At 45.2% G+C, this 23927-nt stretch overlaps 1 protein-coding gene across 3 annotated transcripts in view; it reads left to right on the forward strand.

Annotated features, from left to right (window-relative positions):
* The window catches only part of WNT5B (Wnt family member 5B), a 98216-nt gene that overhangs the window by 61673 nt on the left and 12616 nt on the right, over nt 1-23927 (forward strand). Inside the window, exons 2-4 of one of the 3 annotated variants that reach the window (XM_065566847.1) lie at nt 269-340; nt 15686-15834; nt 16547-16794. In XM_065566847.1, the coding sequence (XP_065422919.1) occupies nt 15755-15834; nt 16547-16794 (328 nt within the window). In that variant the 5' untranslated portion in view covers nt 269-340; nt 15686-15754. Of the gene's footprint in view, nt 1-268; nt 341-15277; nt 15469-15685; nt 15835-16546; nt 16795-23927 lie in introns of those variants that run through there. The other 2 variants (XM_024101956.3, XM_005287995.4) reach the window with 2 other exon arrangements.

The following is a 23927-nucleotide window of genomic DNA, read 5'->3' on the forward strand; positions in this document are numbered from 1 at the left end:
ATTCTGTATAATACCTCTGTACTGTAATAAATAATTCCATGGCAGAGGTCTCTAGGATTAATAGAGATCTGTGCCTATGAATGCAACCAGGGTGATTATGTACTGCATATACATCAGAGCAGGATCTGTCAGGTGGGTGGATTACTTTTGGAATCTGCATTGTGCATCATCCCACTTGATCCTTTTCCTGGCCAGCTATTATAATAAAAATATATAATCAGACAGTGGTTTTTTGGGATTAAAACATAATGTTCCTCTTCTCTTGCAGACTTTTGTTCTAAATATCAGATCACATTGAAGACTTCCTGAAAGAAAACCTACAGATTTTGTGTGTGTGTGTGTGTAAGTGTAATACAGATAATACAGTTATGGTATGTTAAGGGGCTAAAAATTAATATTCTCTATATTACATTTTCTCAAGTCTGTCCGAATGAAGTAATCGTGATTTGCCATTTATCGACCTGTTTCAGTGTTGATAGAATCTTTCAACATACAGTGCACTGTGGATGTACAATAAGGTTTTGGGGCAAAATTCAGACCTGATATCTCAGTGCAAACACCAGGTTTAAATTTGGGGCTTTTTTGAAGGCAGTCGGGGACAAGGTTTGTTGTTAATAAGTGACCTTGAAAAAAAAATCCCAATATTTCCAGGAGATACAGGACTGAGAGCCAGGAGTTACATTGCCACCATGTTGGTATGTGACTAATGCTGCAGTAATATACAGGGATCAAGCCACATATAAATAAAAAGACAGGACAGTGTGATGAACAAAAATATATGATCCAGGAAATTACAATTAAATGCCATGGTACACAGGAGATGTGCTGCTTGTCTGTTACTGTGTGACAGGATGGTATAGTGGTTAGAGCAAGGGACTGGGCTCTGGGAGACTTAGGCCATGGGCATACGCAAGTCACTTAACTTCTTGTGTGTTATTTTCCCCATGTGTAAAAGGGGACTTATGAGGCTTAATATGTTAATATTAGAGGGAAAATACTAAAATGGAGTATGCAATCCCAAACTGCAACACTGATAATTAATTGTAGTAGAAGCCACAAAAGGGTTGTGGCTGTATCTTTCTTTCATTCTTGCTACCAAAAAAGGATAAAGAAGGGAAAAATGACTGATGTGATAAGTATTAATGGCAATGTCTTGAAGAGTAAGCAGAATGGACGTGTAGTAATCAGCTTCATGGTTCAGCAAGGAGGATTGAATCCAAGACCTCCATTGCTAAAGCATAAGCTTCTGCTACTTGACCTAAAAGAGTAGCTCCTGTAGTTGTAGCAGATTTATATCTTCTGTGGACCAGTCACTCGAGGGGACACATAACACACATTGAACAGACCATTACATGACTATACAATCTGCCCCTTCTGGGATGGGCTGCCACCGCCACCTAGTTCAGAATGTTACAATAAAGGGCCAAACCCAGCTCTGATGTAACTCCAGTAGATTCAGTCCATGCCAGTGCAAATGCCCAGCCAAGCCCCTGGTCACCAGTATTGGCAAGCCATCGGAGGAGGGGGTTGTGGCAAAGCAAAGTGTCCTCCACTTCCCCTCTGCCAGAGAACTTGCCTGCAGCCGGAGCAGCCCCAATATTGGGCAGTACCAGCTGGGTTGGGGGCATGGGTGGTCCAGCTATCAGTAGAATTTAAAGTTACTCCCCTCTGGCAGAACTCAAGGGAGTGCATGCACTAATACCAATATCCACCCTTCCCCAGGTGAATCCTTCCTGATGCACATGGGACCACACTGGTACAGGAAGGGGTAATTCACACATTAGCAAGAGTGAGGCTGGCCCATGGAAGGATTACATTTAACTCTAGGGTTTTTAATGTGTGGTATTTTCCTGTCCCTGGACTACATGCAGTAGTTAATTTTAACTATTAACTACTCCCTCTCTGGAACAGAGCCATCAGTACATTTCCCAATAGTAAATCACATTCTAAAATTGGCAGTTCACTGGAATTTCATGAAGTTATGTCTCCTGCCCAATAAATATTGGCTCCATACCACGTCTCAGAGGAAAGCTGAAAAATAGGGCAGTACTACTCTGGGAACTTACTGTGAAAATCAGTCACAATTCAAGCCCAGTGTGAAGGAAGAGCAAATACAAACTCCAAGTAAAATATACAAAATGCTGTCTTAAACTGACCATGGGGTTTATATTAGCATTGGCTAGGGGAAGCGTGGTTTGACACCTTGTTCATAAAAGCAATAGTGAATCCAGAGGCTCCTGGTGTCAAATCTACCAGGCTATCAGAAATTCATCACTGCAATTCCGAGAGGCCCTGCAACAGAGATAAGTGCCATTCAGAAACTGTATTCCCTGATGCTTCCATTCTGTGGTACCTGGAGCAATCTTGGTGCTTGGCTTTGAGCCGTAGAATAGCCTGAAACATGCTGCTTATCTTTGTACATCAGAAGTCTTAGACATGCTGTTTGAAGATGTAGGTGTATGCAAAATACTCTTCTGTTTACAGTACATTCATTTTATGTTAGATCATGCTTTTCCATTGGACAAGCCATTTTCGTGTAAAATGAGAGCACAGTTTCCTTCAATCCCCACCACTCCCAACTCCCAAAATGTGTGTGTAAAGGGAAGGGCAGGCTACAAATATTTGTTTCAGTTCAGTTTCTTTGTCTGCAAAATGACTGATTTGTGTGAAAAAGCAGATTTCTTTCCACTCTTTCACCCGTGAGCTCTTCCATTTCTTCCTAGCCTTGTTAGCAGTGGTGTTCAACCCCTTTTGCCAGCACACCCCAGTGTATGTTCATCCTGGTCTTCCTGGAAGCAATGAATGTTCTCTACTACTACTAAGATTATTCCTTAATACCCTGAAGCAGAAAACACAATCACACTCTTTAGACACACTGAAACTTGTGAAAATATTTGTGGAATGACTATGGGTACGTGAGACTAATAATAATCCTTTGCATGTTTCTAGCACCTTTCATCTGAGCATTTCAAAGCTCTTTACAACCATTAGTGCTTCAAGCCTCACAGTACCCTTGGCTAATCAGCTTAGTATTATCCCTGTTTACCTATGGTGAAAGGGAGGCACAGAGAGTTTAAGGGCCTGATTTTGAGAAGTATTGAGCACGTGCAGGTTGACTTCATATGGAGTTCTGGGTATCCAGCACCTCTGAAAATCAGGCCCAAGTTGTCTCCAGCTGGACACCCAAAAATATAGGCACTTGAAATCACTAGATATTTTTGAACATTTTAGCCTAATGCCCAGATCCTCACAGGTATTGAGGTACCAAACTCCTACTGAAATGAATATGAGTTAGGATCTTAAATACCGTGGAAGATCTGGGTGTAAGTGACTTTCCAAAAGTCACATGCTTAGTCTCTGGCAGGGAAGGCCTATAGCACAGATCTCCTAATTCCCCATCCAGTGTTTTAACCACAAGGTCAAGCCCCCCCTCTGTTTCAATGGAGACTAGAGAGCAATGGCATTTTAGCAAGTCAGTTGGCAACCAAACTGTATTTTACTTAGATTAGGTCACATGTTTCCATCTAATCCCCGCACTGAAAATGCCCAGCTTCCTGTTTTCCCCTGGTTTTCCCAGTAAGACATATTGAATATGCAGATGTGCAGGCGCACACACATACACGTGCTTTCCTGGAAGCAACTGCTCAGACTTTGTTCTGGATATTTGTTTTACCCTAACTTCTCTAATCCCCAAAGTGATATTAAACAGATTTTTTTGTTTAACCTTTGCATGAAACGCACACTGTCTCTCTCTTTATGTTTAAGACTATGTGGTTTTAGTTACATTTTGTTAAATGTCCAGAGAGCTCCCTGCAAGGAGCATCACATAAATGAAAATATAACATGATTATTATGTGCAATACACAAATATATTCTCAATCACATCCCACATATGCTTCCCCTAGAAGATGGTCTCGAACACACACTGCCACAGTTCTCAAATATTTCCATGTAATAATAAATAACCATATTACCAAGGACGTAAAAATGTTTACAAAGCTTGGTAAGTGTTATGGGGGAAATGAGGCACAGAGAAACTAACCAATTTGTCCAAGGTCAAAGAGCAAGACAATGCCATTGGGAATAGAACCTAGGACTCTTGACTGCCAGTCTCCCCTCTAACCAATAGGTACATTACTTCCCATGTAAGGAATCTCTGGGTGCAAACAAAAGGTACAATGCTTGCCAGCTGAACCACACACAGGTAGCATCAGAGAGAGACTAAAGAACTTTCCATTCTAAAAAACAGGCTGCAACCTAAGGAAAGAAAAATCTCTACTAGCTGTAGTAATATAAGAGCATATATCCCTACATAGGAATTATTTCATTCTCCAGCATACAATCCAAAGCACAAACTCATCCACTGACACAGGCACAGGCTTGTTCTGGACTACACTGTCACACAAACCACATGCACGTACACACACATTATGAAATGCAACCCTCCTGCACAACAGTAAGCATCTCTCCCTGCCTCTGCCAACAAATGACCCCTCCCCACCACTTATCTCCTGCCTCAAACCTACTTTATTTCCATGGGAGAACCCTTTATTCCAATGGAAGAACATTAATCTTTATTTGGTCAACAAAGCCAGCTTGCATTCCAGATGAATAGTCATTCCACCCACAGAACTTCCCCTGTCCCTTTCCATCCATCATATTTAATATTTCATTAACCAAGAAGAACAGAAGTGTACAAGATAATCATGGAAGAAATCTTCAATATTGTCAATGACCTTTTGGATGACATTCTGAAATAACTGCCTTCCAAGATTTTTTTTTTTAATTTATTAATCCTTATTTGAATTGTTACCCACTAAATTTTTGTGGGGGTGTTTGGTTTTCTTCTAAGTTAAAGGTCATAATAAACAGTTTTATTAAGTTTGTGGAAAAAATTATCTCCCACAAGTTAATCCCTTGTGTTTGATAATTTTCTGCCTAGACATAATTCTGAATGGGGAATTAATAATAATAATAGATTACATTTATATAATTTTTTTCATATAAGGATCTTGAAACATTTTACAAACTATTGTAACACCACTGTTGAAATAGATATCTCCATTTGGCAGATGGAGAAACTGAATCAGAGTCTCTATGAACTAGTGCGTCCCAAAATCCCACAGCATATCAGAAGACGTGCTAGGAATAAAATCTAAGGGCTTGGCTCAAAGGCCCCTGCTCTTACCGCTAGAAACACAGGGTCAGATCCTCCACTGGTGTAAATAAGCATATTCAGTGGAGCTATGATTATTTACACAAGCTGAAGATCTCACCTTGTATCTCGTAGCTGAGACTGCCAGCACAACTGTAACTTGAGTGTCACAAACTAGGAAGTCTAATGATATCGTCATTGTACTCCCAACACACACATTTCCATTTCATTGTGAATAAGAATTACTCAATAACACTTTCTTTTCTTCCCCAAGCATGAGTATGACAGGGTGGTGACATCTGAGGTATGAACATAACCAAGATTCATTTTGGACCAACAAATAATAGAAATCTAAACATCCTTTTCCAACATCATTGCACCTAGTGAAGGAATGACAAGTATTTTAGATCAGTACTTATGGGCTGCAAAATGTAGGCACTATAGATCAGATTTTCAAGTGCTCAGCGTCCACAGGCTAGGCCAGATTTTCCAAACAGTTCAGTTCTCACTTAGATATCCGTTTAGGCTAAATTTGCCAAAGGGGTCCGTACCTGGAAATTCCTGTTATGGCAATTATCGTCTGATTTTAAAAATTGCTTGGTACCCCTATGTGCAGAGCTGTTTGGAAAATCTGTCCACTTATCTTGGTGCCTAAACAAGAGCCTGAGGTCTTTTGAGAGTCTGGCCCCAGTGCGGAATAATAACTGCAGCCTTAAAGTGTCCCTATGGTTAGATGAGCAGTTCTGCCAGAACTTCGTCATATCTGCTGAGTTCACTGGTGTAAAACAAATTTTCATTCCTCTTAGCCCTGCAGATCCAACACAGCTGTGAGGGGAGTGAGCTGCTTTCTATTATGGTTCCTGCAACACCCGCAAAGCTGGCAGTTTACACCTCATGCTGATGGGAGAAGAGCTAGATGTTGAGCTTCTGAGTGTATTTACAGCTCTGGCAGTTAAAAAAAAAACCTCTTTTGACTAGAAAACTGAGCAAACTGGATCTGACAGACATTGAGAAGGAAGAAATATGGGGGGGAAGTGCACTGGCATTTTTAGTAATTTTTTAAATTTAGCTTTGAATTTTCCTGTCTTTTGTGTCTTGAAGAACAGACGTTTAGAGTCTGAACTTCAGAGAAGGGTGTACCAGTTGCCACTGCAAAAACCTTACATGTGAAATAGCAGGTACTTGTGTGCAGAGGTGCCTTTTCGTGAGAGTGAATTCAGGTGTCTGTACCCATGCCCATACGCCTTAATGTTAGGTCTTGTCTGCATGACAAAAATGTACCGATTTAAATAAATCAGTTTAGAAACTGATTGAATTAAATCAGTGAAACCCAATTGTGTGGACACTCTTATTTCTGTTTAAGGGTTTGTCTATACATAAATTAGTACCAAAATAACCTTATCAGTTTTAATTCACACTATAAGTCATTTTGGTGCAAATCTATGTATGAACACTCTATGGAATAAAAGTGTCCTGTTCCAATTTTGTCAGCTCTAGATAGGGTACTTTTGCTCTGAAATAAGAGTGTCCACACATTGACTTGCACAGAAATAAGTAATGGTATGAATTAAAATTGATTTGGTTATTTCAGTGCAGGTTTGTCTATAGATCTGTCATAAGAGTGTCTCTTACTGATTTAGCTTAAGTTGTCTCCTTACCAATGTAAGCTAAATCAATACAAGATCATTTTAAACTGAATAAGATTGTTCACACAAATTGCACTGATTTTAACCATAGAGGTTTCCAAACTAATTAGTTAAATTGGTAAAAAAAATGCATGTAGACAAGACCTTATTTGTAGTGCTTTGATATTTTCTATAAATTCTGTTTATACTAAAATCCTTATGAAATATGTGGTGCAAATAAGGTTTTCTTTGCTTGGGAAATTGCCTGCCTAGTTACAGTAAATGTATGTAACTAGGTAAGATTAGATAACTATAGCTTTAATTCCAATGTATTTTCTTTATTACTTGTGGGATTGAGTGCTTTGTGTCCAAGCAGGAATATTGCCTAATCAATGGAAGGATGATTGGGTGGCCAAAGGATGGAAATGGAAGACAGGAGATCTTGATTTTAGCCACAGTTCAGCAAAACATTTAAGTACATGCTTAACTTTAAGTATATGCTTTAGTGCTTTGCTGAATCAAGGTCATTATTCCTAGCTCTGCCACAGGCTTTCTGTGTGACCTTAGGCAAGTCATGCAACCTTTCTGTGCCTCAGTTTTCTCATCTGTAAGATGAGGATGATAATACTTCAAAGAGGTGTTTTGGGGATTACCTTCTTAATGCTAGTAAGGTTTTGTGACTATTATTATTATTATTATTACAGGGAGTTTATGGAACTATTTCTAAAGATTTTAAAGGACACAGAGAGAAAAATTACATTGAAATAGAACTGATTGTGGCTTAATATTTTTCATGGTTATTGGTAGCTATAGTCATGTGTCAGGAATTACTGGTAGTATTTTTAGTAAAGGAAACAAATGGGAGACAACTGATCCCTCTGACTGACACTTACAGATAGTAACTCTTTGTTTTGAGCTTCTAAATGTTTCTCTAGGCTGTTTGCTCATGGGGAACTTGAAGCCATATAACAACAGCAAAACTCAGTACCTTGTGTACTGTACACTCCTTGCTATTTCACGGAGTTAATACAAATTATGGAACAAAACTCAGTTGAGATATGTGAACAGAAACATGGAGTGTAATTCTGTGAGATTCTGGGAAGTGTTCAATGTCCTCAGCACCTACTGACTTCAGTGGGAGTTAAAGGTCCTGAGCACCTTACAGGATCAGGGTCAGAAAACACCACTTGAAGGTCATCCAGCATGTTCCTCTTGTTTGACCTGTTCTTGAATCTCTGCAGAGAAGGTGCATCACCTTGGGGAAGCTATTTCACTGCCCAGTTGCTCCTACTGTTAAGAACTTTGCCCTAATATCTAGCCTAATCTTAAATGGGGACTGTTATACTTGCTTTCATGCCAAAATTTGAGTTTACATTTCTGTATTCTCTTGCAAATATTGTGGCCATCATTAGCCCTCTAGCAGAGCAGGGAGCTGCATTCCTTACACAGCTTGAGGGACTGATGATATCAACTGTTGCAGGTGAAACATCAGCTCTGAATTCAGGTGTTGGCAGGCAAATAAAGGAAGAAAATATTTTCCATGTTGCTTTCTTTCTAATGTAATGTGTTTTCCCTTTAAAGTGTTTAATCCTCCATATAAATTTAGCACTTGTGAAGAGCCAGATATACTGCCTTGAGGACTGGACTCTTTTGTGCACAGAACACATATAGCATTGGGCAGCAGCAGTGAATGCTTCCCCAACCCTGTCCTATCTTATGTTTCAACTCTGACTCGATGTATCTCCTGTCGGGTGAGAGGGGAGTTCTGAAGCCCTCTGAAGAGGGGTTAATTAGTACAAATTGAGGTGGTTTTTGTGAGTGGAAATTGGATTGTGACACCAAACTTATGTCAAATCACCAAACAGCCATCAAATGATAATATTTTGTCTTTTAAAATGTATAGTGTTCAGTAATTTTTAGACTGTCCATAAACATTTTATTACTGATTTACAATCTTAAATTATTTATTCATTTAAGTAGATGAAATTAAGACGGTTGTGAGTCCATGTTTAAAGCTGATATGCTGCTCTCCCAGAAACCAGGGAGTTATCTCAGTAATAGGAATAATGAAGTCCAAAGTGTGGGCAAAATGTGCCCCATCCAGCTCACATGTGTCTAGTCCAGTATTTCTGATTCAGGTCTTCTACTGGACCCAACATACAACAGTGGTCTAGAAGACTGAGCACAGAGATGGGAATTAGGTGACCATGAACCTCATTCTCTGGGGAATACCTCGAACATAAGGGGTTCCCAGGATGGTGTACAGCTGCCAAAATGATTCTGTGCTGTCTCCCCTTCCCAGCCCCTGAAATTGAGAGCATGGCTAGAATTTACTGAGTTCTGCTTTTCTTAGGTAGTGGGCAGCTCTAGGAGAATGTTACAGTTACAGCAGCCCTGAAGTTGCTTTAATTTAAGCAGGAGGCTGGGCAGGCCCCAAGCAGGGCCAGGAACTTGGTAAGAGCAAAGGTGTTTTAAAGCTACTTTGCCTGCCACCCTAATTCCTGTGCATGGCACAGGAATGAAAGAACAGGCTATTGAGTTTAATCCTGACTTGCTGTGTGACCTTAGGCAAGTCACTTAGCTGCTCTTTGCCTCAGTCCCCATTTGTAGAAGACGGTTTACCCACCTTTTTAAATGCTTTGAGGTCTGGGAAGACGGTGTCATGTAAGTGTTAAGTGATTTTTTTTTATTACCATCCACTTCTCTGGCTTCAACGTGGCTGATCCAGCCTATTATCTGGTCCTTTTTTGATTGCTTTTAACAAACATGTTTTCTCACTATTCCTTTCCATTCTCTTTCCCTGGTTATGCACCTCAGAGACAGCTGTCACAGGGTATGCTGAGTTTGGCAGGTATATCTTGGCATTTTCTGGACTGTATCTGACCTTAATGACAGTGAAACTAAATAACACTGACCAGAGGAAGTATGGAGAAGAATAAGGTTAAAGTAGCAGCAAAGTAACAAGGAAAGGAAATGTGGATGTGCCAGAGAGGCTGACAAGTGCTGAGATGCAGAAAAAGGTAGCATATGAGCACTTAAAAAGATAAAATACTACAGTGCACAAGTACCAAAGGAGACAAGAAGCAGTGTGAGCTGGAGGAGTCTGGCAAGAATAATAGCCCCTTTCTCTGGAAATGGAGAGATTGTGTGGAGAAGCAATTTAACAAGGCAGGGAACGCCACAAGACAGCCAGACATGGAGGATCTGTGTCTGGGGATATTCAACAGATTTTTATAATACCTTGGTAAAACCCCAGCTGGAGCTGAAATAATGCAGTCAGCTCTGGTTGCTGTTCAGTTAATAATAATTAAAGAAAAGACAAAACAACAAACTTAGCTTTCGAAAGATTTATAAAGGAGAATCCACTTAGGCCCAAGGAGCTGGAAGTTCAGTAATAATAGCTGAAGAGTTCAACTTCAGCAAGTTTGGATGAAGAGTACAGCCCAACACAAGGTGGAGGAATAAAAGGTGATTTAAAATTCTGGCAGGTGGAGACACTTTGGCCTTGGGAAACTTTAAAAAAACAACCTCTCCACTGGTTCTAACATCAGTTCAGTTGAATTGATGGTAGCAACAAAGCTCTTGAGCCCTTAGCTAAAATGGCAGTAAAAATAAACCTGGCTGCTGGAGCCTATGGCTCTAGGGCCACCTGTGGTGCCTCTCTTAACAGAACCTAGGAATCCTCTCTACAGACACAGAAGTTAGAGCACTCCTTATGGATACATGAGGTACTCCTGCCAGACAATGGACCCAGAGCTCCCCTTTTAGGCTAGGAGGTGGGGCGCTTTTCCCCAGTAATGGAACCCTTGCTGGATCTTGGTTTCCTGAGGCTCTGCTTATATGAATCTTTTTTTTTTCTCCTGATGAATAAGTGGGCTCATGTCCATACTGGGAGGAAGGATCCATCTAGACAGCAGTAAATGCTCCAGGATGCATTGGACATCGTGAGCACTTAGAAACAGGAATTGCTCCAGAGTCAAGTTGTGAGAATAAACAGGAGCTTGAAAGGGGCTCTGATTGCAAAGGGAGGAATGTGTGTCCAGTCCCGCCCAGTCTGGAGGAAACTGAACAAGAAGCAGGAATGATGATCACACAAGTTGCAGCAGAAAGAGACTTAAAACTTCTTTTAGTGTTTTGTTTACAACATTTGATAAAGTGTCACACTTGGGACCTCCCCAAGTAAAAAGCAAGGATCAGAAGATTGTAGGGATAGCTTTTCGGATTTGTCAGGTCTGATTTCAATGTCGCCTGGGTCAGGATTCAACTTTCCTATAGTATGTATCAAATCTTAGCAGATTCTCTCGTGGACACCCCTCTTCTAGTTGTGATCACGCAACATCCCTCATGCAAAGGGACCAATAATAGGAAAGTGGTGGTGGATCTTTGATAGATCGTATTGAATGAAATAAGGCTACAATTTCAAACTAGGATGCCTAAAATTAGGTCAATCCATATTTGGTCCCTCTGAAAATCAGGGCACTTATCCGAGTGCCTAAATATTAATTTAACTATGCAGATAACACAGGTGCCAAGAACCTGTACATCATCTCCGTGAAGGGGATTAAGGGGCGCCTGAACAGGCTGCCAGCTGCTGGTGTAGACGACATGGTCATGGCTACTGTCAAGAAGGGCAAGCCAGAGCTCAGGAAGAAGGTGCACCCGGCAGTGGTAATTCGGCAGCGGAAATCGTACCGGAGAAAAGACGGGGTGTTCCTCTATTTTGAAGACAACGCGGGAGTGATAGTAAATAACAAAGGGAAATGAAAGGCTCAGCAATCACAGGCCCCGTGGCTAAAGAATGCGCAGATCTGTGGCCCAGGATAGCCTCCAATGCTGGCAGCATCGTATAAACCTGCTCCATCCTCGTTGTAAAGATAAATATTAATATAGGGGCCAGCTTTAGAAATGCAGGTTTAAAAAATGTAGCACAAGATTCTTAAAAGAAGTTTGCAGTAAAGACCCTAGGGACATCTTTAGAAGCAGCTGGCAGTAAGGAAGTCAAATAGCACAATGGGACCTAACAGCTCTTTGCAGACCACCACCCAACTTCTCTGCAGGCCACGGTTTGGGAGCTGCTTGCCTAGGCTGAGCTATTCAACAAAACCTTACCTGCTATTAGCACTTTAGCTGAGGCCATAAACACAGTCACTAAAGAAAGCAATAGAGGGTCCTGTGGCACCTTTGAGACTAGTTATCTGTGGGATCTGAAGGAGGAATCAGTTTCACAATTCACATTTTAACTCCACGGAGATTACCACACTACAATGACAGTCATTAGCAGCAGAATCCACCTGGAATCCTGTTGCAGGGTTTCTTGCACCTTTCTCTGAAGCATTTGGTACTGTCCACTGTCGGTGACAGGATACTGGACTATGGACCAGTGGTCTGATCCAGTATGGCAATTTCTATGTTCCTATGCTTCAAAATGAGATCACTGCTTTGCTTTGCTTTTCTGTCAGCTACTACCCATTGAGATGCTGCTGGGAAATTGCAGGATATTTCACTGTGATATATCATCAGCTTTGTTAAAACTTTTCTTAATTAACAATTATTTAATTAATAATGAATACTTTGTATGTCTATTCAGGATTTAAAAGACTTTACAAACTTTAATGAGTTAAGCCTCACAGTTCTACTATGCAAAAGATTAAGCCACAGGCCCAAAATCACAGATGAAGCCTGTGGTAAGTAGCTCCACAGTTGTGCCTTGGATTTCTATGGCTCTGCACATGTACACTTATTCACAGAGGTTCATACTACTCCATTCCCACATTCTTAACAGGAAGAATCAAGAGGATGGCTTGTGGGGAGCTGACAGCTTACTCCACTCCCAGATTCTTCCAGCGCAGGGCTCTATAGGGAGTATTGGCTATGAGTAAACTGACAGTTACTCCTTTCCCAGCATGAGTCATTTATTTACTACAGCATGGTACAAATCCTTATTTTTTCCCTTATCTGTCTTTTTTTTTTTTTTTAAGGTCTCCCCTCCTTCTGCCTCTGTTGCTAAGGGGGGACTTCACTTATAATAGGCAGTCTCTCCTCCACTAAGGAAGAGGGGCTGGTATACCTGAGGCTGTCTGGAAACCTTTGGGTGACATCACACCACCTCTGTGCAGATTCATTGTTTGTCATGGAAAAACCATCCACCCCCACATAACTTCCTTCCTCCCCAGACTGGAAAGAGAAACTGTCCATTTTGCCATCACTGACAAAAACAGTCCTGAAAAACACCCCCACTCCCACAGCCCCTCCAACACACACAAGTAGGAGGAGGGAAGAGGTATAAGATGTGAATAATGTAGTCCTGTTTTCTTCAGACATGGATCCTGCTGTGCCTGGGCAGCGTGGCTTGCCTCTCTTCGGGGATCTGGGTCACACAAGGCCTTTTTGTCCTAAGGCTAATTCTGGCGCTGGCAGTCTCACATCTGCCTGCCAGGTGAGACAGGTCACCAGCTGCAGGTAGAGCACATCTGGACTGTGGAGTAAGCGAAGCCTGGTACAAACAAACACAGCAACTTCACCGTAGCAGGCGATAGGAATTTGGGTTAAACCCCCCCCCCCAAAACCCTTGAGTGGAATGAGCTGCTGAGTCTGGTGATTAATGTCCCTGCTGGTGTTTATGAGGCTGTATGAAAGGCAGGTAACTTGCAGAGCTTGGAACCTACATGTTTCTGGCACAACTTGACAGTCACTGGAGGGGAGCGGCAGGCTGACCTTTCAAACTCACTGCAGCAGAACCACCGCCACCTGCGCTCCTCTGGGGCGATGGCAGGCCGGAAGAGGAGGACGTGGTTGGGGGCGTAGGCGTCTGTCTGTGGGTGTCCTCCATTGAAGCTGGGAAGGGATAGAGAAGCGCGAATGGAGGGGCGGGCTAGGTGTGGGCTGAGACAGGGGTGTGTGTGCAATGAGGCAGAGGGCGTCTGGTTTCCTCCCCTTTGCGAGATGGCGGGGGGAGGGAAGGATTTGTTAGCAGGTCTGTTAGCGTATTGGGGATGGGGTGTGTGTGTGCGAAGGGGGGGCAGTGGGAGCGGCGAGCAGGGCCGATGAGCGGACAGCAGTGGTGGGGATGGCAGGGGGAAAGTGTGGTGTTTGCCTTGGCTACTTGAGGAGTGAGTTGAGCTGGGAGCGGGTGAGGATCTGTCTGGTTATTCCTGCCGCAGAGCTGCCTGGTGGGGTTGAGCAGGGGATGGCGAAGGATGTTTGGACAAGAGGAGCCTTTGAAGCTGTTCTCTCGTTCCTCTTCTCTGGACCGGCTCCCCTCCTCCCCCCTATAAAGTCATTAGGCTCTGGTGCCAGCCCTATCTCTGCTCCATCTCTAGCTGTTCCAGCCAGTGCATTCACAGACCTCCTGCCCTGGAGGAACGGGATTGGGGGGTATTATATGGGGTCCTTTTGAAGGGGAGGACTATTTTCGGGAGGAGAGGGGGGGCTGTTCATTTGCTGCCGTAGAGGCCAGATCATTTCCGAAGCGGCTCTGCATGACAAAGGGGAAGGAGCGAGTTTCTCCCTTTGATCTGCCCCCTGCCAACCCCACACACCTGCCTGTGCGTCCTCCCCCAGCAAACAGAGACCCGAGGAAGAAATACCATGAGGAGGGGGCTGTCTGTGGATCCCCACCTCTCGGGCTGGGGCTAAGTAACTTGGAGAGACTTTCGGATTCAATGAGGGGGGGGCAGATAAAAGGAAGAGACAGTAGTGTGCCTGGGTTCAGGAGTATTGCCTCTGGGGTGCATTTCTGCATGGCTGGTGCCTGGGGCAGAGTACATTTCCCAGGGGTTGTCACTCTGTATTTATGGGGGTATTATCGCTGGAGAATATGAACGTCAAGTGGTGAGGCATCCTTGGGATGGGCAGGAGGGCTTAGGTATGGGTGCCCCTTAGGTGCTGTCCTGTCCAGCCCCCACCCTTCTCTGCAGCGCTTCACACTGAAGGTCAGCGAGTCTGGGCTGGGTGAAGGGAGGGATGCAGGTTTCCACTGTCAGATCGAGCTCTGTCCCATCCACTTCTGGAACAGAGCTTTGGCCAGCAGCCGGTTCCTTTGCAGTCAGCCTGGATGGGATCAGACCCTTTGCCCCAGTGACTCCTGTGTCCCAGAAGGAGCTTCCTCATTACATCTGTGACTGCAAAAAGGCCTCAGGTCAGGTCTTTCCCTCTGGGGTCATTACAATCCCCAGCGCCTTCTGTTCGACCCGGGAAGGGGCCCCTGGAGAGGTCTTGCTTGAGGCAGGGAGGAGAAAGACCCGATGAAGAGGGGACTGCATGATTCACTCTTCCCCCACCAACGTTAGCCCCATTAACAGCTCTTTTTTGCCCTTTGCTTTGCAGGCTCTCCTAGTTGCCCTCATTCCTGGAAGATCTCCAGGCGGCTGGCTAGGTGGGAGGGCTGGATTGCACCCTACTGTGCACGTAAAGAAGGGGTGGGGATGTTAGGGTAGCTATGTAAAAATGGGGAGGGGGCTGCTGCTTTTCTCTCCTTTCCTTTTTCTCTCCAGTGCACCCTCTCCCCGCTCACGCTGTCCCTTCCCTTTCTCTCTCCTCACACTCCCTTGTCCTTCCCTTTGCAGGGCTCTTCCCTCTCCTCCCCCTCCCCAAGTGTCACTAGCTGACAAACCCTGGAAGTGTGCATTCCCAGGAACCCTGGCGTGCGGACCAATCAAAGGCAGATGGACCCTCATAAAAGCCCTGCAGGTCCCTGAGTGCTGCTGGCCGGTCACTGGGGAAGGGAGCAGGGCGGGGGAGGGGTCTGCAGGCAGGGCTGGCTGTGCGCAAGGGGTCCCGCCCGGAGAGCTTTGGAGCAGAGAGAAGTGGGAGGGGGCGCTCGGCTTCCCTGGATCAGGACCCTGATGTGATCCCCGCACGCCCGTTGGACTCAGGCCCCTCTCTGGGGTTTCTCCTCGTTTTGCAGGGAGCCTTGTCTTGGAGCCTGTCGGTTCAAGGGCTCTTCCAAGGGCGCCGGAGCCGGGAAAAGCGCACTATGACTGGGACGAGGCTGCTGCTCACCGTCGCTCTCCTCTGCAGCTGCACTCAGCTCCTGGCGGACGCGAATTCCTGGTGGTGAGTCTCAAGTCACTGCTTTCCATTCGTTGTCCTCCTTTGGGGTGCAGGTGATTTTCCAATGTAGGGAAGTGGAACTTTGCAGCCCGCGAGGGGAGTCAGGGCTGCTCTTCCCCCGGGCTCCAGGGGCTTTGTGCCCATGTTCGAGTGAAAATCGGCGGGTTTCGTGGTTTTCTTGCTGTACCTGCAAGAAGTCTCCAGATCCGCCCCCCTCCCACCTTGGAAAGAAACCCACGTCCCTTCCCCACCCAATTCTGCTTGAGAGAATTTCAGGGATCTCGGATGATTGCCCCTCTGCGGTAAAGCCCATGCGAAAGGATCGTTAAGGTTTCCTATTAATTGTCCAACTCTCGACAAACCCCTCTCCTAGGCAGAGGAAAATGTCCCGATTTGGAGGCAGCGCTTACTGGCAGTTCATAGAAACGGGTTAACTCTTTTTTTTTGCAAAGCCTCAGCCCACCGCCTTCCCCATCCCGAGTGTCTCTTTATGTTTGAACTCAGGTTACAAACGCGCTGTGTTTGTTCCTGCCAAAGCCGTGGAAAAGATTAGCATCTGGTAGAGCCGTACCAGAGATCTGCCCCCAGCCTCAGCCCTTGGCTGGCAGGAAGGTGCTGGCACGGACGCCCTATTAGGCCTGGAGACACTCCGAGATCGGAACTCGCTGATTATTTTTTTGGTCTCCCCCCTCCTTTGATGTTTTTCTCATTCCAGGTCTTTGGCTATGAACCCAGTTCAGAGACCCGAGATGTACATTATAGGAGCCCAGCCTGTGTGCAGCCAACTCCCCGGGCTCTCCCCAGGCCAGAGGAAACTCTGCCAGCTCTACCAGGAACACATGGTGTACATTGGAGAAGGAGCCAAAAATGCCATCAAGGAGTGCCAATACCAGTTTCGGCAGAGGAGATGGAACTGCAGCACAGTGGACAATACCTCTGTCTTTGGCAGGGTAATGAAAATAGGTAAGGGTGGCAGCAGAGGCAGGATGGGGAGTGGGTGCCTGGGAGGCTGTTGCGTATACTCATGGCGATGTAGATCAAGGCTGATCTGTTCAAATACACATTTAGAAGCAGGGCTAATCATTAGCGGAGGTTCGAAATCCGCATTGAACGAACGGTTTCCATTTCCTGAAATACGCGTGCTTCTTAATTGAGCGGGGAGCTCATAACCCGTCGCGTCCAGCAAGGCCACCTCTCTCTATTCGCGCTTGGCCGGGGGCACCAGCCTGGAAGGCCTCCCCTAGCCCATTTCACGCCTTAATGCGGAGTTGGGGTTTAGTGTTTTTGTTTTGTTTTTTTGGAGGGGGGGTTGATTGTGTGTATTGATCGGGGAGGGTGAGGGAAGAAGATAAAAGCAGTCACCGCCGATCCAGGTTGACGTCTTGTCTCCAGAGCCCCCAGTTCCAGGGAGCGCAGCCCCGCTAAGCGGGGAGATGTGCACTCCCTGGCGTGGGAGCCCTTGTTTACCTGGGAGGAGGTTTAGGCAATTCCTACCCCGCTGGCGGTAAGAGGCGCATTGACGGGCCATTGCCGCGCTGGAATCGAGGTGTGACCTGGGGACATTGTCCCCGCTCCTTTTGAAATGCAATCCTCCGATGGCGAGGCACTGAGAAATCCGGGCGCAGTTTGATGTGTCCGACCGCCAGGACAATAAAGAGAAGGTGTTAAAATGGTAGTAGGCCACCCCCCACCATCCCGCCCCTTTAGTCAGGACGCTTCCCACCCCCACCCACAAAGCCAATTATTTACTATTGAATGACCCATGCAGCACTAACCCCCCCACTCCTTGATGGGCTCAGGGATACCATTTAATGGCACATGGCGTGAATCCTCGGTCTTCAGCACCCGAGGCCTGGGAGTGGAGATTCCTAGCTAGGCTCCCTTGGACGCGGCCCGGGGAACAATACATGCAGCTTTAGCTTCTCCTTGCCCCCAGAGCAGCCCGTGTGTCTCTGCTCTGAAGCAGGCGGCTCCGTCCCACGGCTGCAGAGCGCGGGGGCCGCTGGCGGAGCTTTGCGCCACCGCGCTGGAGGGTTGGTCATGTCACTGAGCCTGCAGATTCCCAAACCTGTCAAACCCCAGCGGATTCTCTCTGGCCATCCAGCCCCCTCACATTCCTCTGCCTCTCCCGGACACACCCCTTCTGATCCCCCCCCTCATACTTTCAGCCTCCCACTCCGCTCTCCTGAACATACCCAGGGCCATATGCACGTTCCCGTGCTCCTCCGGAAGGAGAGTGAGGGGATGTTGCCAAGGCTAAAAGTATATCTGGTGTAGCTAGAGAGATAGATGACAAATTCATGGAGGATAGGGCCATCAATAGCTATTAGCCAAGATGGTCAGGTGACAACTGCATGCTCCAGGTGTCCTTATATCTCCAACTCCCAGAAGCAGGGACTGGATGACAAGGGATGGACATGGATCACTCAATAATTTCCCTGTTTTGGTCATTACCTCTGAAGCATCTGGCACTGGCCACTGTTGGAAGACTGGGCTAGATGGACCATTGGTCTGACCCAGTATGGCTGTTCTTATGTTCTTGAGTCACTGAGTGGGAAACAGGACAGATGGAGGGACAGGAACCTAAAACATTAACATTTGCCCTCCAGGGAATGAAAAGTGAATCCACCATGAAGGGATGCATTTGAAGATGGAGCTATGTAATACAATAACAAGAACTACCCCCCTGACACACCCCTTAGTTTGTATGGGCCCTTGTTGGGCATTGCTCATCTGGATTCAAAGCCAGGGGTAAATTTTGGCTCCCAGCAGAAGTTACAGCAGTTCCACAGGAACAAAGGCTCGGGAAGTGTCCCATGTAGAGACAGATTCCCTTCCCCTTCAGTGCCTCTCCACCCATCACAGTTTTGTCCATGAGTTAGGAGACAAGTCCAAACCCAGGTGGGGAATCAGAGTGAACAAAAGGGAAGCAAGAGCCAGAGCTGAAGGAAAAGGGGGTCAAGTGATGAACAGAGGACACAGGGAGGGTGGGGGTTATTGGGGAGAAGGAGCCAAAATAAAATGGAGAAGGGGTAGAAACAGAGAAAGCCCCCCCCACCCTTTCAATTACAATGATGCTGGTAACTTTGCCCACTCTTTGGTTTTGGTGGTAAACCAGTGGTGGCCTGTGTGAGTGTCTAGTGTGGGTGTGGTGGTAGGTGTCTCTGATGGCTATTGTGTTTGTGGTGCTGGATGTCTGGTGGCAGTATTGGTGTAGATGTTTCTGCTAGTTATGGTATGGGTGGTGGTGGGTGTCTGTGATAGAGAGGGTGTGTTTATGCATGGTGGTGTGCATGTGTGTCTAGTAGTGTGTGTGTGGTGCTGGCTAGTGGGGACATGGTTTGTGGTGTGTCCACTATTTAAAAACTTAACTTCTAATACAGATATTGGAACCTGCCCCCTCTGTACCTTGTTCCTGGTATATTCTCATGAGGGTGCACACTCAGATACAAACTGAAAATACTAGAATGGCAAGAAAAGTGATATAGGTGTTGCAAAAAATTACAAATCTATAAATCTGAGGTCTCTCTTGCTCAGGACTGGGCTTCACAGTGTCATGAGTTTTATGATAATTCATCATTATTGTCTATTACTGAGGTCATGTCTACACTACACTACACTTACTTTAGCGTAGCTGTACTGATGCAGCTGTGCTGCTGTAGCGCGTCTGGTGAAGACGCTCTATGCCGATGGGAGTGTGTGCTCCTGTCGGCATGATTACTCCATCTCTGCGTGTGGTGGAAGCTATGTCGGTGGGAGAGCATCTTCTGCTGACATAGCACTGGTGTGGTCACCGCTTAGGGTGCTGTAACTTGCATCACTCGGAGTGTGTGTGTGTCTTTTTCACACCCCTGAGCTAGGTAAATTAGATCAACTTAAGGGGGGGGGGTAGACTTGCCCTTTGTCAGTGACAAGCTGCTACATAGGGTGATGTTATTGCTGCTGTCTCTCTTCTCCTAGGCTTAGGCACAGTTGTTTTGGATTGTTTTTTTATTAAATGTCTTCTATAATTTCAGATAATTTGAGGAAATATGTTTTTGATATTGGAGTAGAAATCAAGCCATTTCAATCTCTTCTGTACATGTTGATGTAAAGTCATTCTTCTCTGAGTTTGTACTGTGCTTTTATCCCATTTTTAACCTGTAGGCTTCAATTCTGTATTGCATCCTGGTTCCTTTATGCTGTTCCAGTGGCATAAAGGGGCTGGAAACCAGATGCATTTCCTCACTGGGGAATATCCCCAGTGGTGGTACAGAGCATGTCAGAGTCTGGGGAGAGGAGAAGGGATAAGTAATAGGAGAAAGAGGGTCTGGCCAGAATGCTCCAAGGGTTCTTGTCTGTCAGCCAGCAATCAGAGCATAAATTAAAGAAGCCCCAAGCACTGTTCTAGGTTATGCTAGGGGCTGCCCATAAGCACCCAAATCCAGGAAGTACGTCTGTTGTGTGAAGGCAGCTTTTCCCCTCACCCTCGCAAGACTACACCAAGCACAGTTTGGCCACAGCTTAGAAATGGTAGGCCCTAGTTTACAGTTACTTGAGCTATATGTACACTAGAGAGCTTACATCAGCGCAGCTGTACTGATGCAGCTGTGACGCTGTAAGATTTCTTATGTAGACACTCTCCCCTTGACATAATTAATCCATCCCCAACAAGCAGCGGTAGCTATGTTGGCGGGAGAAGCTCCCGCGGACATAGCACTGTGCACACTACCACTTATGCCAGCATAATTTATGTCACTCCGGGGGTGGAATATTCACATCCCCGAGCAACATAAATTTTGCCAACATAAGTGGTAGTGTAGACATAGCCTTGGTCTATGTTTAGTAAGTCTGCCTTAGTTTTGTATATTTTACAGTGGTAAGGCAGTCTGCTAGCATGCAGATTTTGTTCAGGGATGCGTAGCACTTTAACTGGTTGTGTTATATTTGTTTTTTTAAGTGACTGTGTTTCTTTGAGTATTGTTATAGGTTTTGGTCTAGTCTAGTCTGGCAAAGAGGAATTTCTGATCACTGAGATACAGAAATTGCCATTCAGAAATTGGTCCCTGCCCTATAATAGAGATTTCATATATTCCTAAGGCTGCATTTCTTAAAGGGGAGGATAAAGAAACATATAATGTAATTTAAAGAATTTACTACTGGGAGTATCTTCTGAGAGGAAACCATATTCTGTTCCCACCCCAATCCAGTCATTCTCTACTGACTGGGCTGTCCCAAGTCATCCAGTTGAGCCCTATAATTTCTAGAGCTGGTTGAAAAATGATATGTTTCACGAAAAATGTCTGAATTTTGAGTTGGTTTTCCTTCCTTTCTGGCCACCTTTCTTTTCAATGGTGACATGGAAAAAGGAAAAGGGGAGAAAAGGAAAAAGGGGTGAAAGGGAGAGAAGGTGAAAAACCAAAAGAATTTTAATATTTAATATTTGTTATAGTAATTGTCAAAATTGGAAAATGTAAGAAAAATAAACATGTGCTGCAATTAAAAACAAAAAAGAATTTTTCATCATAAAAATTTAGAAATACACTTTTTAATCAGCTCTCATTATCTTTTTTTGCCTCACTCTTCCACCAAGTTCAGGTCTGCCTCGCCTTCCTTTCCAGGCAATCCCCTTGAAAAGAGTTGCTGGGATTGGTTCACCTTTGAGTCTAGAAAGGAGAGTCTAAAGCTCAAGTTAGCATTTTCACAATTGATGCCTACAGCCTGTCTTATCACATCCCAATATCGCCCTAGCCTAGTTTATTCCCACTGCTTTGATTGTGCAATGGACACTGGAGGGCAGTAGAGCTCCACAGAGAAGGTACTGGAGCACTCCATTGCTAATGTCACTCAGAAGACAGACCTTAAACACCTGGGCAGAGAGAACCTGGGAACAGAGCATAGAGCAAATGCTGCATGGACAATCACAGTACTCAGATGGCCTTGGCATGCAGACAGAGAATGGGGGATATAAAAACAGGAAGCTTAAAATGCTGTGGTGTTTATTGCATTAGTCCAAATAACATTTTCTGTAACCTCTGTTCATGTTTGCTCACATTTAATGAAAATAACTTACTAAACATGTGACATGACTCCATATCTGTGTGGAACAGAGGTAAATTTGGGTCTGAAATGAGGGATAACCGTTGTAATGAAGGGTAATTGAATGGGGTGATATCAATGCACCCATGTGTGTTCACACACCACTGTGCCACACCTTACAAAAACCTCGATAGATAGATCTACATATTTGCTTTGTACTAGAGATGACCCTGATCTAAACCTGATCGCAACTTCATGACTGATCTGGGGTGTACCAAAACTGTAGGTCCAAGCACCCCCAAACTTCAATGGGTTTGAAATCCAGATTTGAGTTTTGCAACTTAGGTTTATGTCTACTTTATACTTTCAGGACATGGATCTTAAATATATATCAGTCAGGTGCGCACGGGGCACTGGTGCTGTCAGACTCCTCAGCTGAATATGTTATAAAGCCTGGTCTACAGATTTTGTACCAGTATAATTATGTTGGTTAGAGGTGTGATTTTTTTTTTTTTTTTACTGATATAGTTATACAGTAAAAGCTGTTTTATCTGGCATGTTGGGGGAATAGGGAGTGCAGGCAAGTGAAAAATGCCGGTTAACTAAGAGGGAATGAATTTGCATGTGGGAGGGGGTGTGGCGCTGGGGTGCGGGAGGGGGTGTGGGTTCTGGGAGGGAGTTTGGGTGCGGGAGGGTGCTCAGTGCAGCCGGCTGGGGCGCGGGATGCCGGATCCAGGGTGCGCTCACCTTGGGCAGCTTCACGCAAGCGCCAACCTGTCCTGGCTGCTCCTAGGTGGAGACGCGGCAGGCAGCTCTACGCACTGCCTCTGCCTGCAGGCGCCACCCCCACAGCTCCCATTGACTGCGGTTCCCAGCCAATGGGAGCTGTGGAGCTAGCGCTTCCTCCTAGGAGCAGCTGGGACAGGTCGCTGCTTGCGGGGAGCTACCCGAGGTGAGCGTCCCCCCGGGTCCGGCACCATGTGCCTCAACCCGCTGCCCTGAGCCCCCTCCCGCACCCAAACTCCCTCCCAGAGCCTGCGCTCCACACTCCCTCCTGCATCCCAATCCCCTGCCGACCCCGCGCCAACCAGACTATAAACTGGAATTTCAATGAAGATCAGAAATGCCGGTTTATAGAGCTTTCCGGTTGGTGAAGTGCTGGAAGAAACAGCTTTTACTGTACCTGATAAAACCCGTAGTGTGGATATAATTATAATAACTGATATAAAAGTGCCTTATATCAGTATAGCTTATTCTCCTCTCTGTATAGGAATGAACTATACCTGTATATTAGAGAGACGAGGTGTGTGAGGTAATAGTTTTTAGTGGACCAACAAGCGTTGGAGCTTACACAGAGCTCTTCTTCAATTCTGTGTAAGCTTGAAAGCTTGTCTCTTTCACCAACAGAAGTTGGTCCTATAAAAGATATTACGTCACCCACCTTGTCTGTCTAATATTCTGAGACCGATACGGCTACTGTATATTGCAGTGTTGTTGTAGACATGCTGGTCCCAGGTTATTAGAGAGACCTGAAGAAGAGCTCTGTGTAGCTCAAAAGCGTGTCTCTTTCACTAACAGAAGTTGGTCCAATAAAATATATTACCTCACTCACCTTCTCTCACTCTACTTGTATAAGCATTTTTATACCAGTATAACTGTGTCCACACTAACAGGGGTTGTACCACTTTTAAGCCTTATCCATACTGGTACAGTTACTCAGATACATTACAGTGTGGTTGCTGCACACACCACATGCATTGTGGCATAAATATGCTGCAGCATGGATGCTATACATTCATACAAATACTTATCTGCTTGAGGGTGGACCTCTTTCACAGCTTATTTAGTAGCTATTCCTCCTCTCCTTCTGAAACAAGGAAATCAATGCAATAACAGCAGCTGACATGCTGTGTTGAACTAAGTAGAAAAACAAAAGCCAGACATAATAGCACATCTCACTTTGCCATAAGAGAAAGTGATTCTGTGAATCATTCCTACACTCCCATAGTCCAGTGGAAAATGTCACAAATGACTGTACCACTGGGTTTCATGGGGGTTCTCTTTATATGGTAAGTCCT

Source organism: Chrysemys picta, chromosome 1, assembly GCF_011386835.1.
Source record: "Chrysemys picta bellii isolate R12L10 chromosome 1, ASM1138683v2, whole genome shotgun sequence".
NCBI lineage: Eukaryota > Metazoa > Chordata > Testudines > Emydidae > Chrysemys > Chrysemys picta.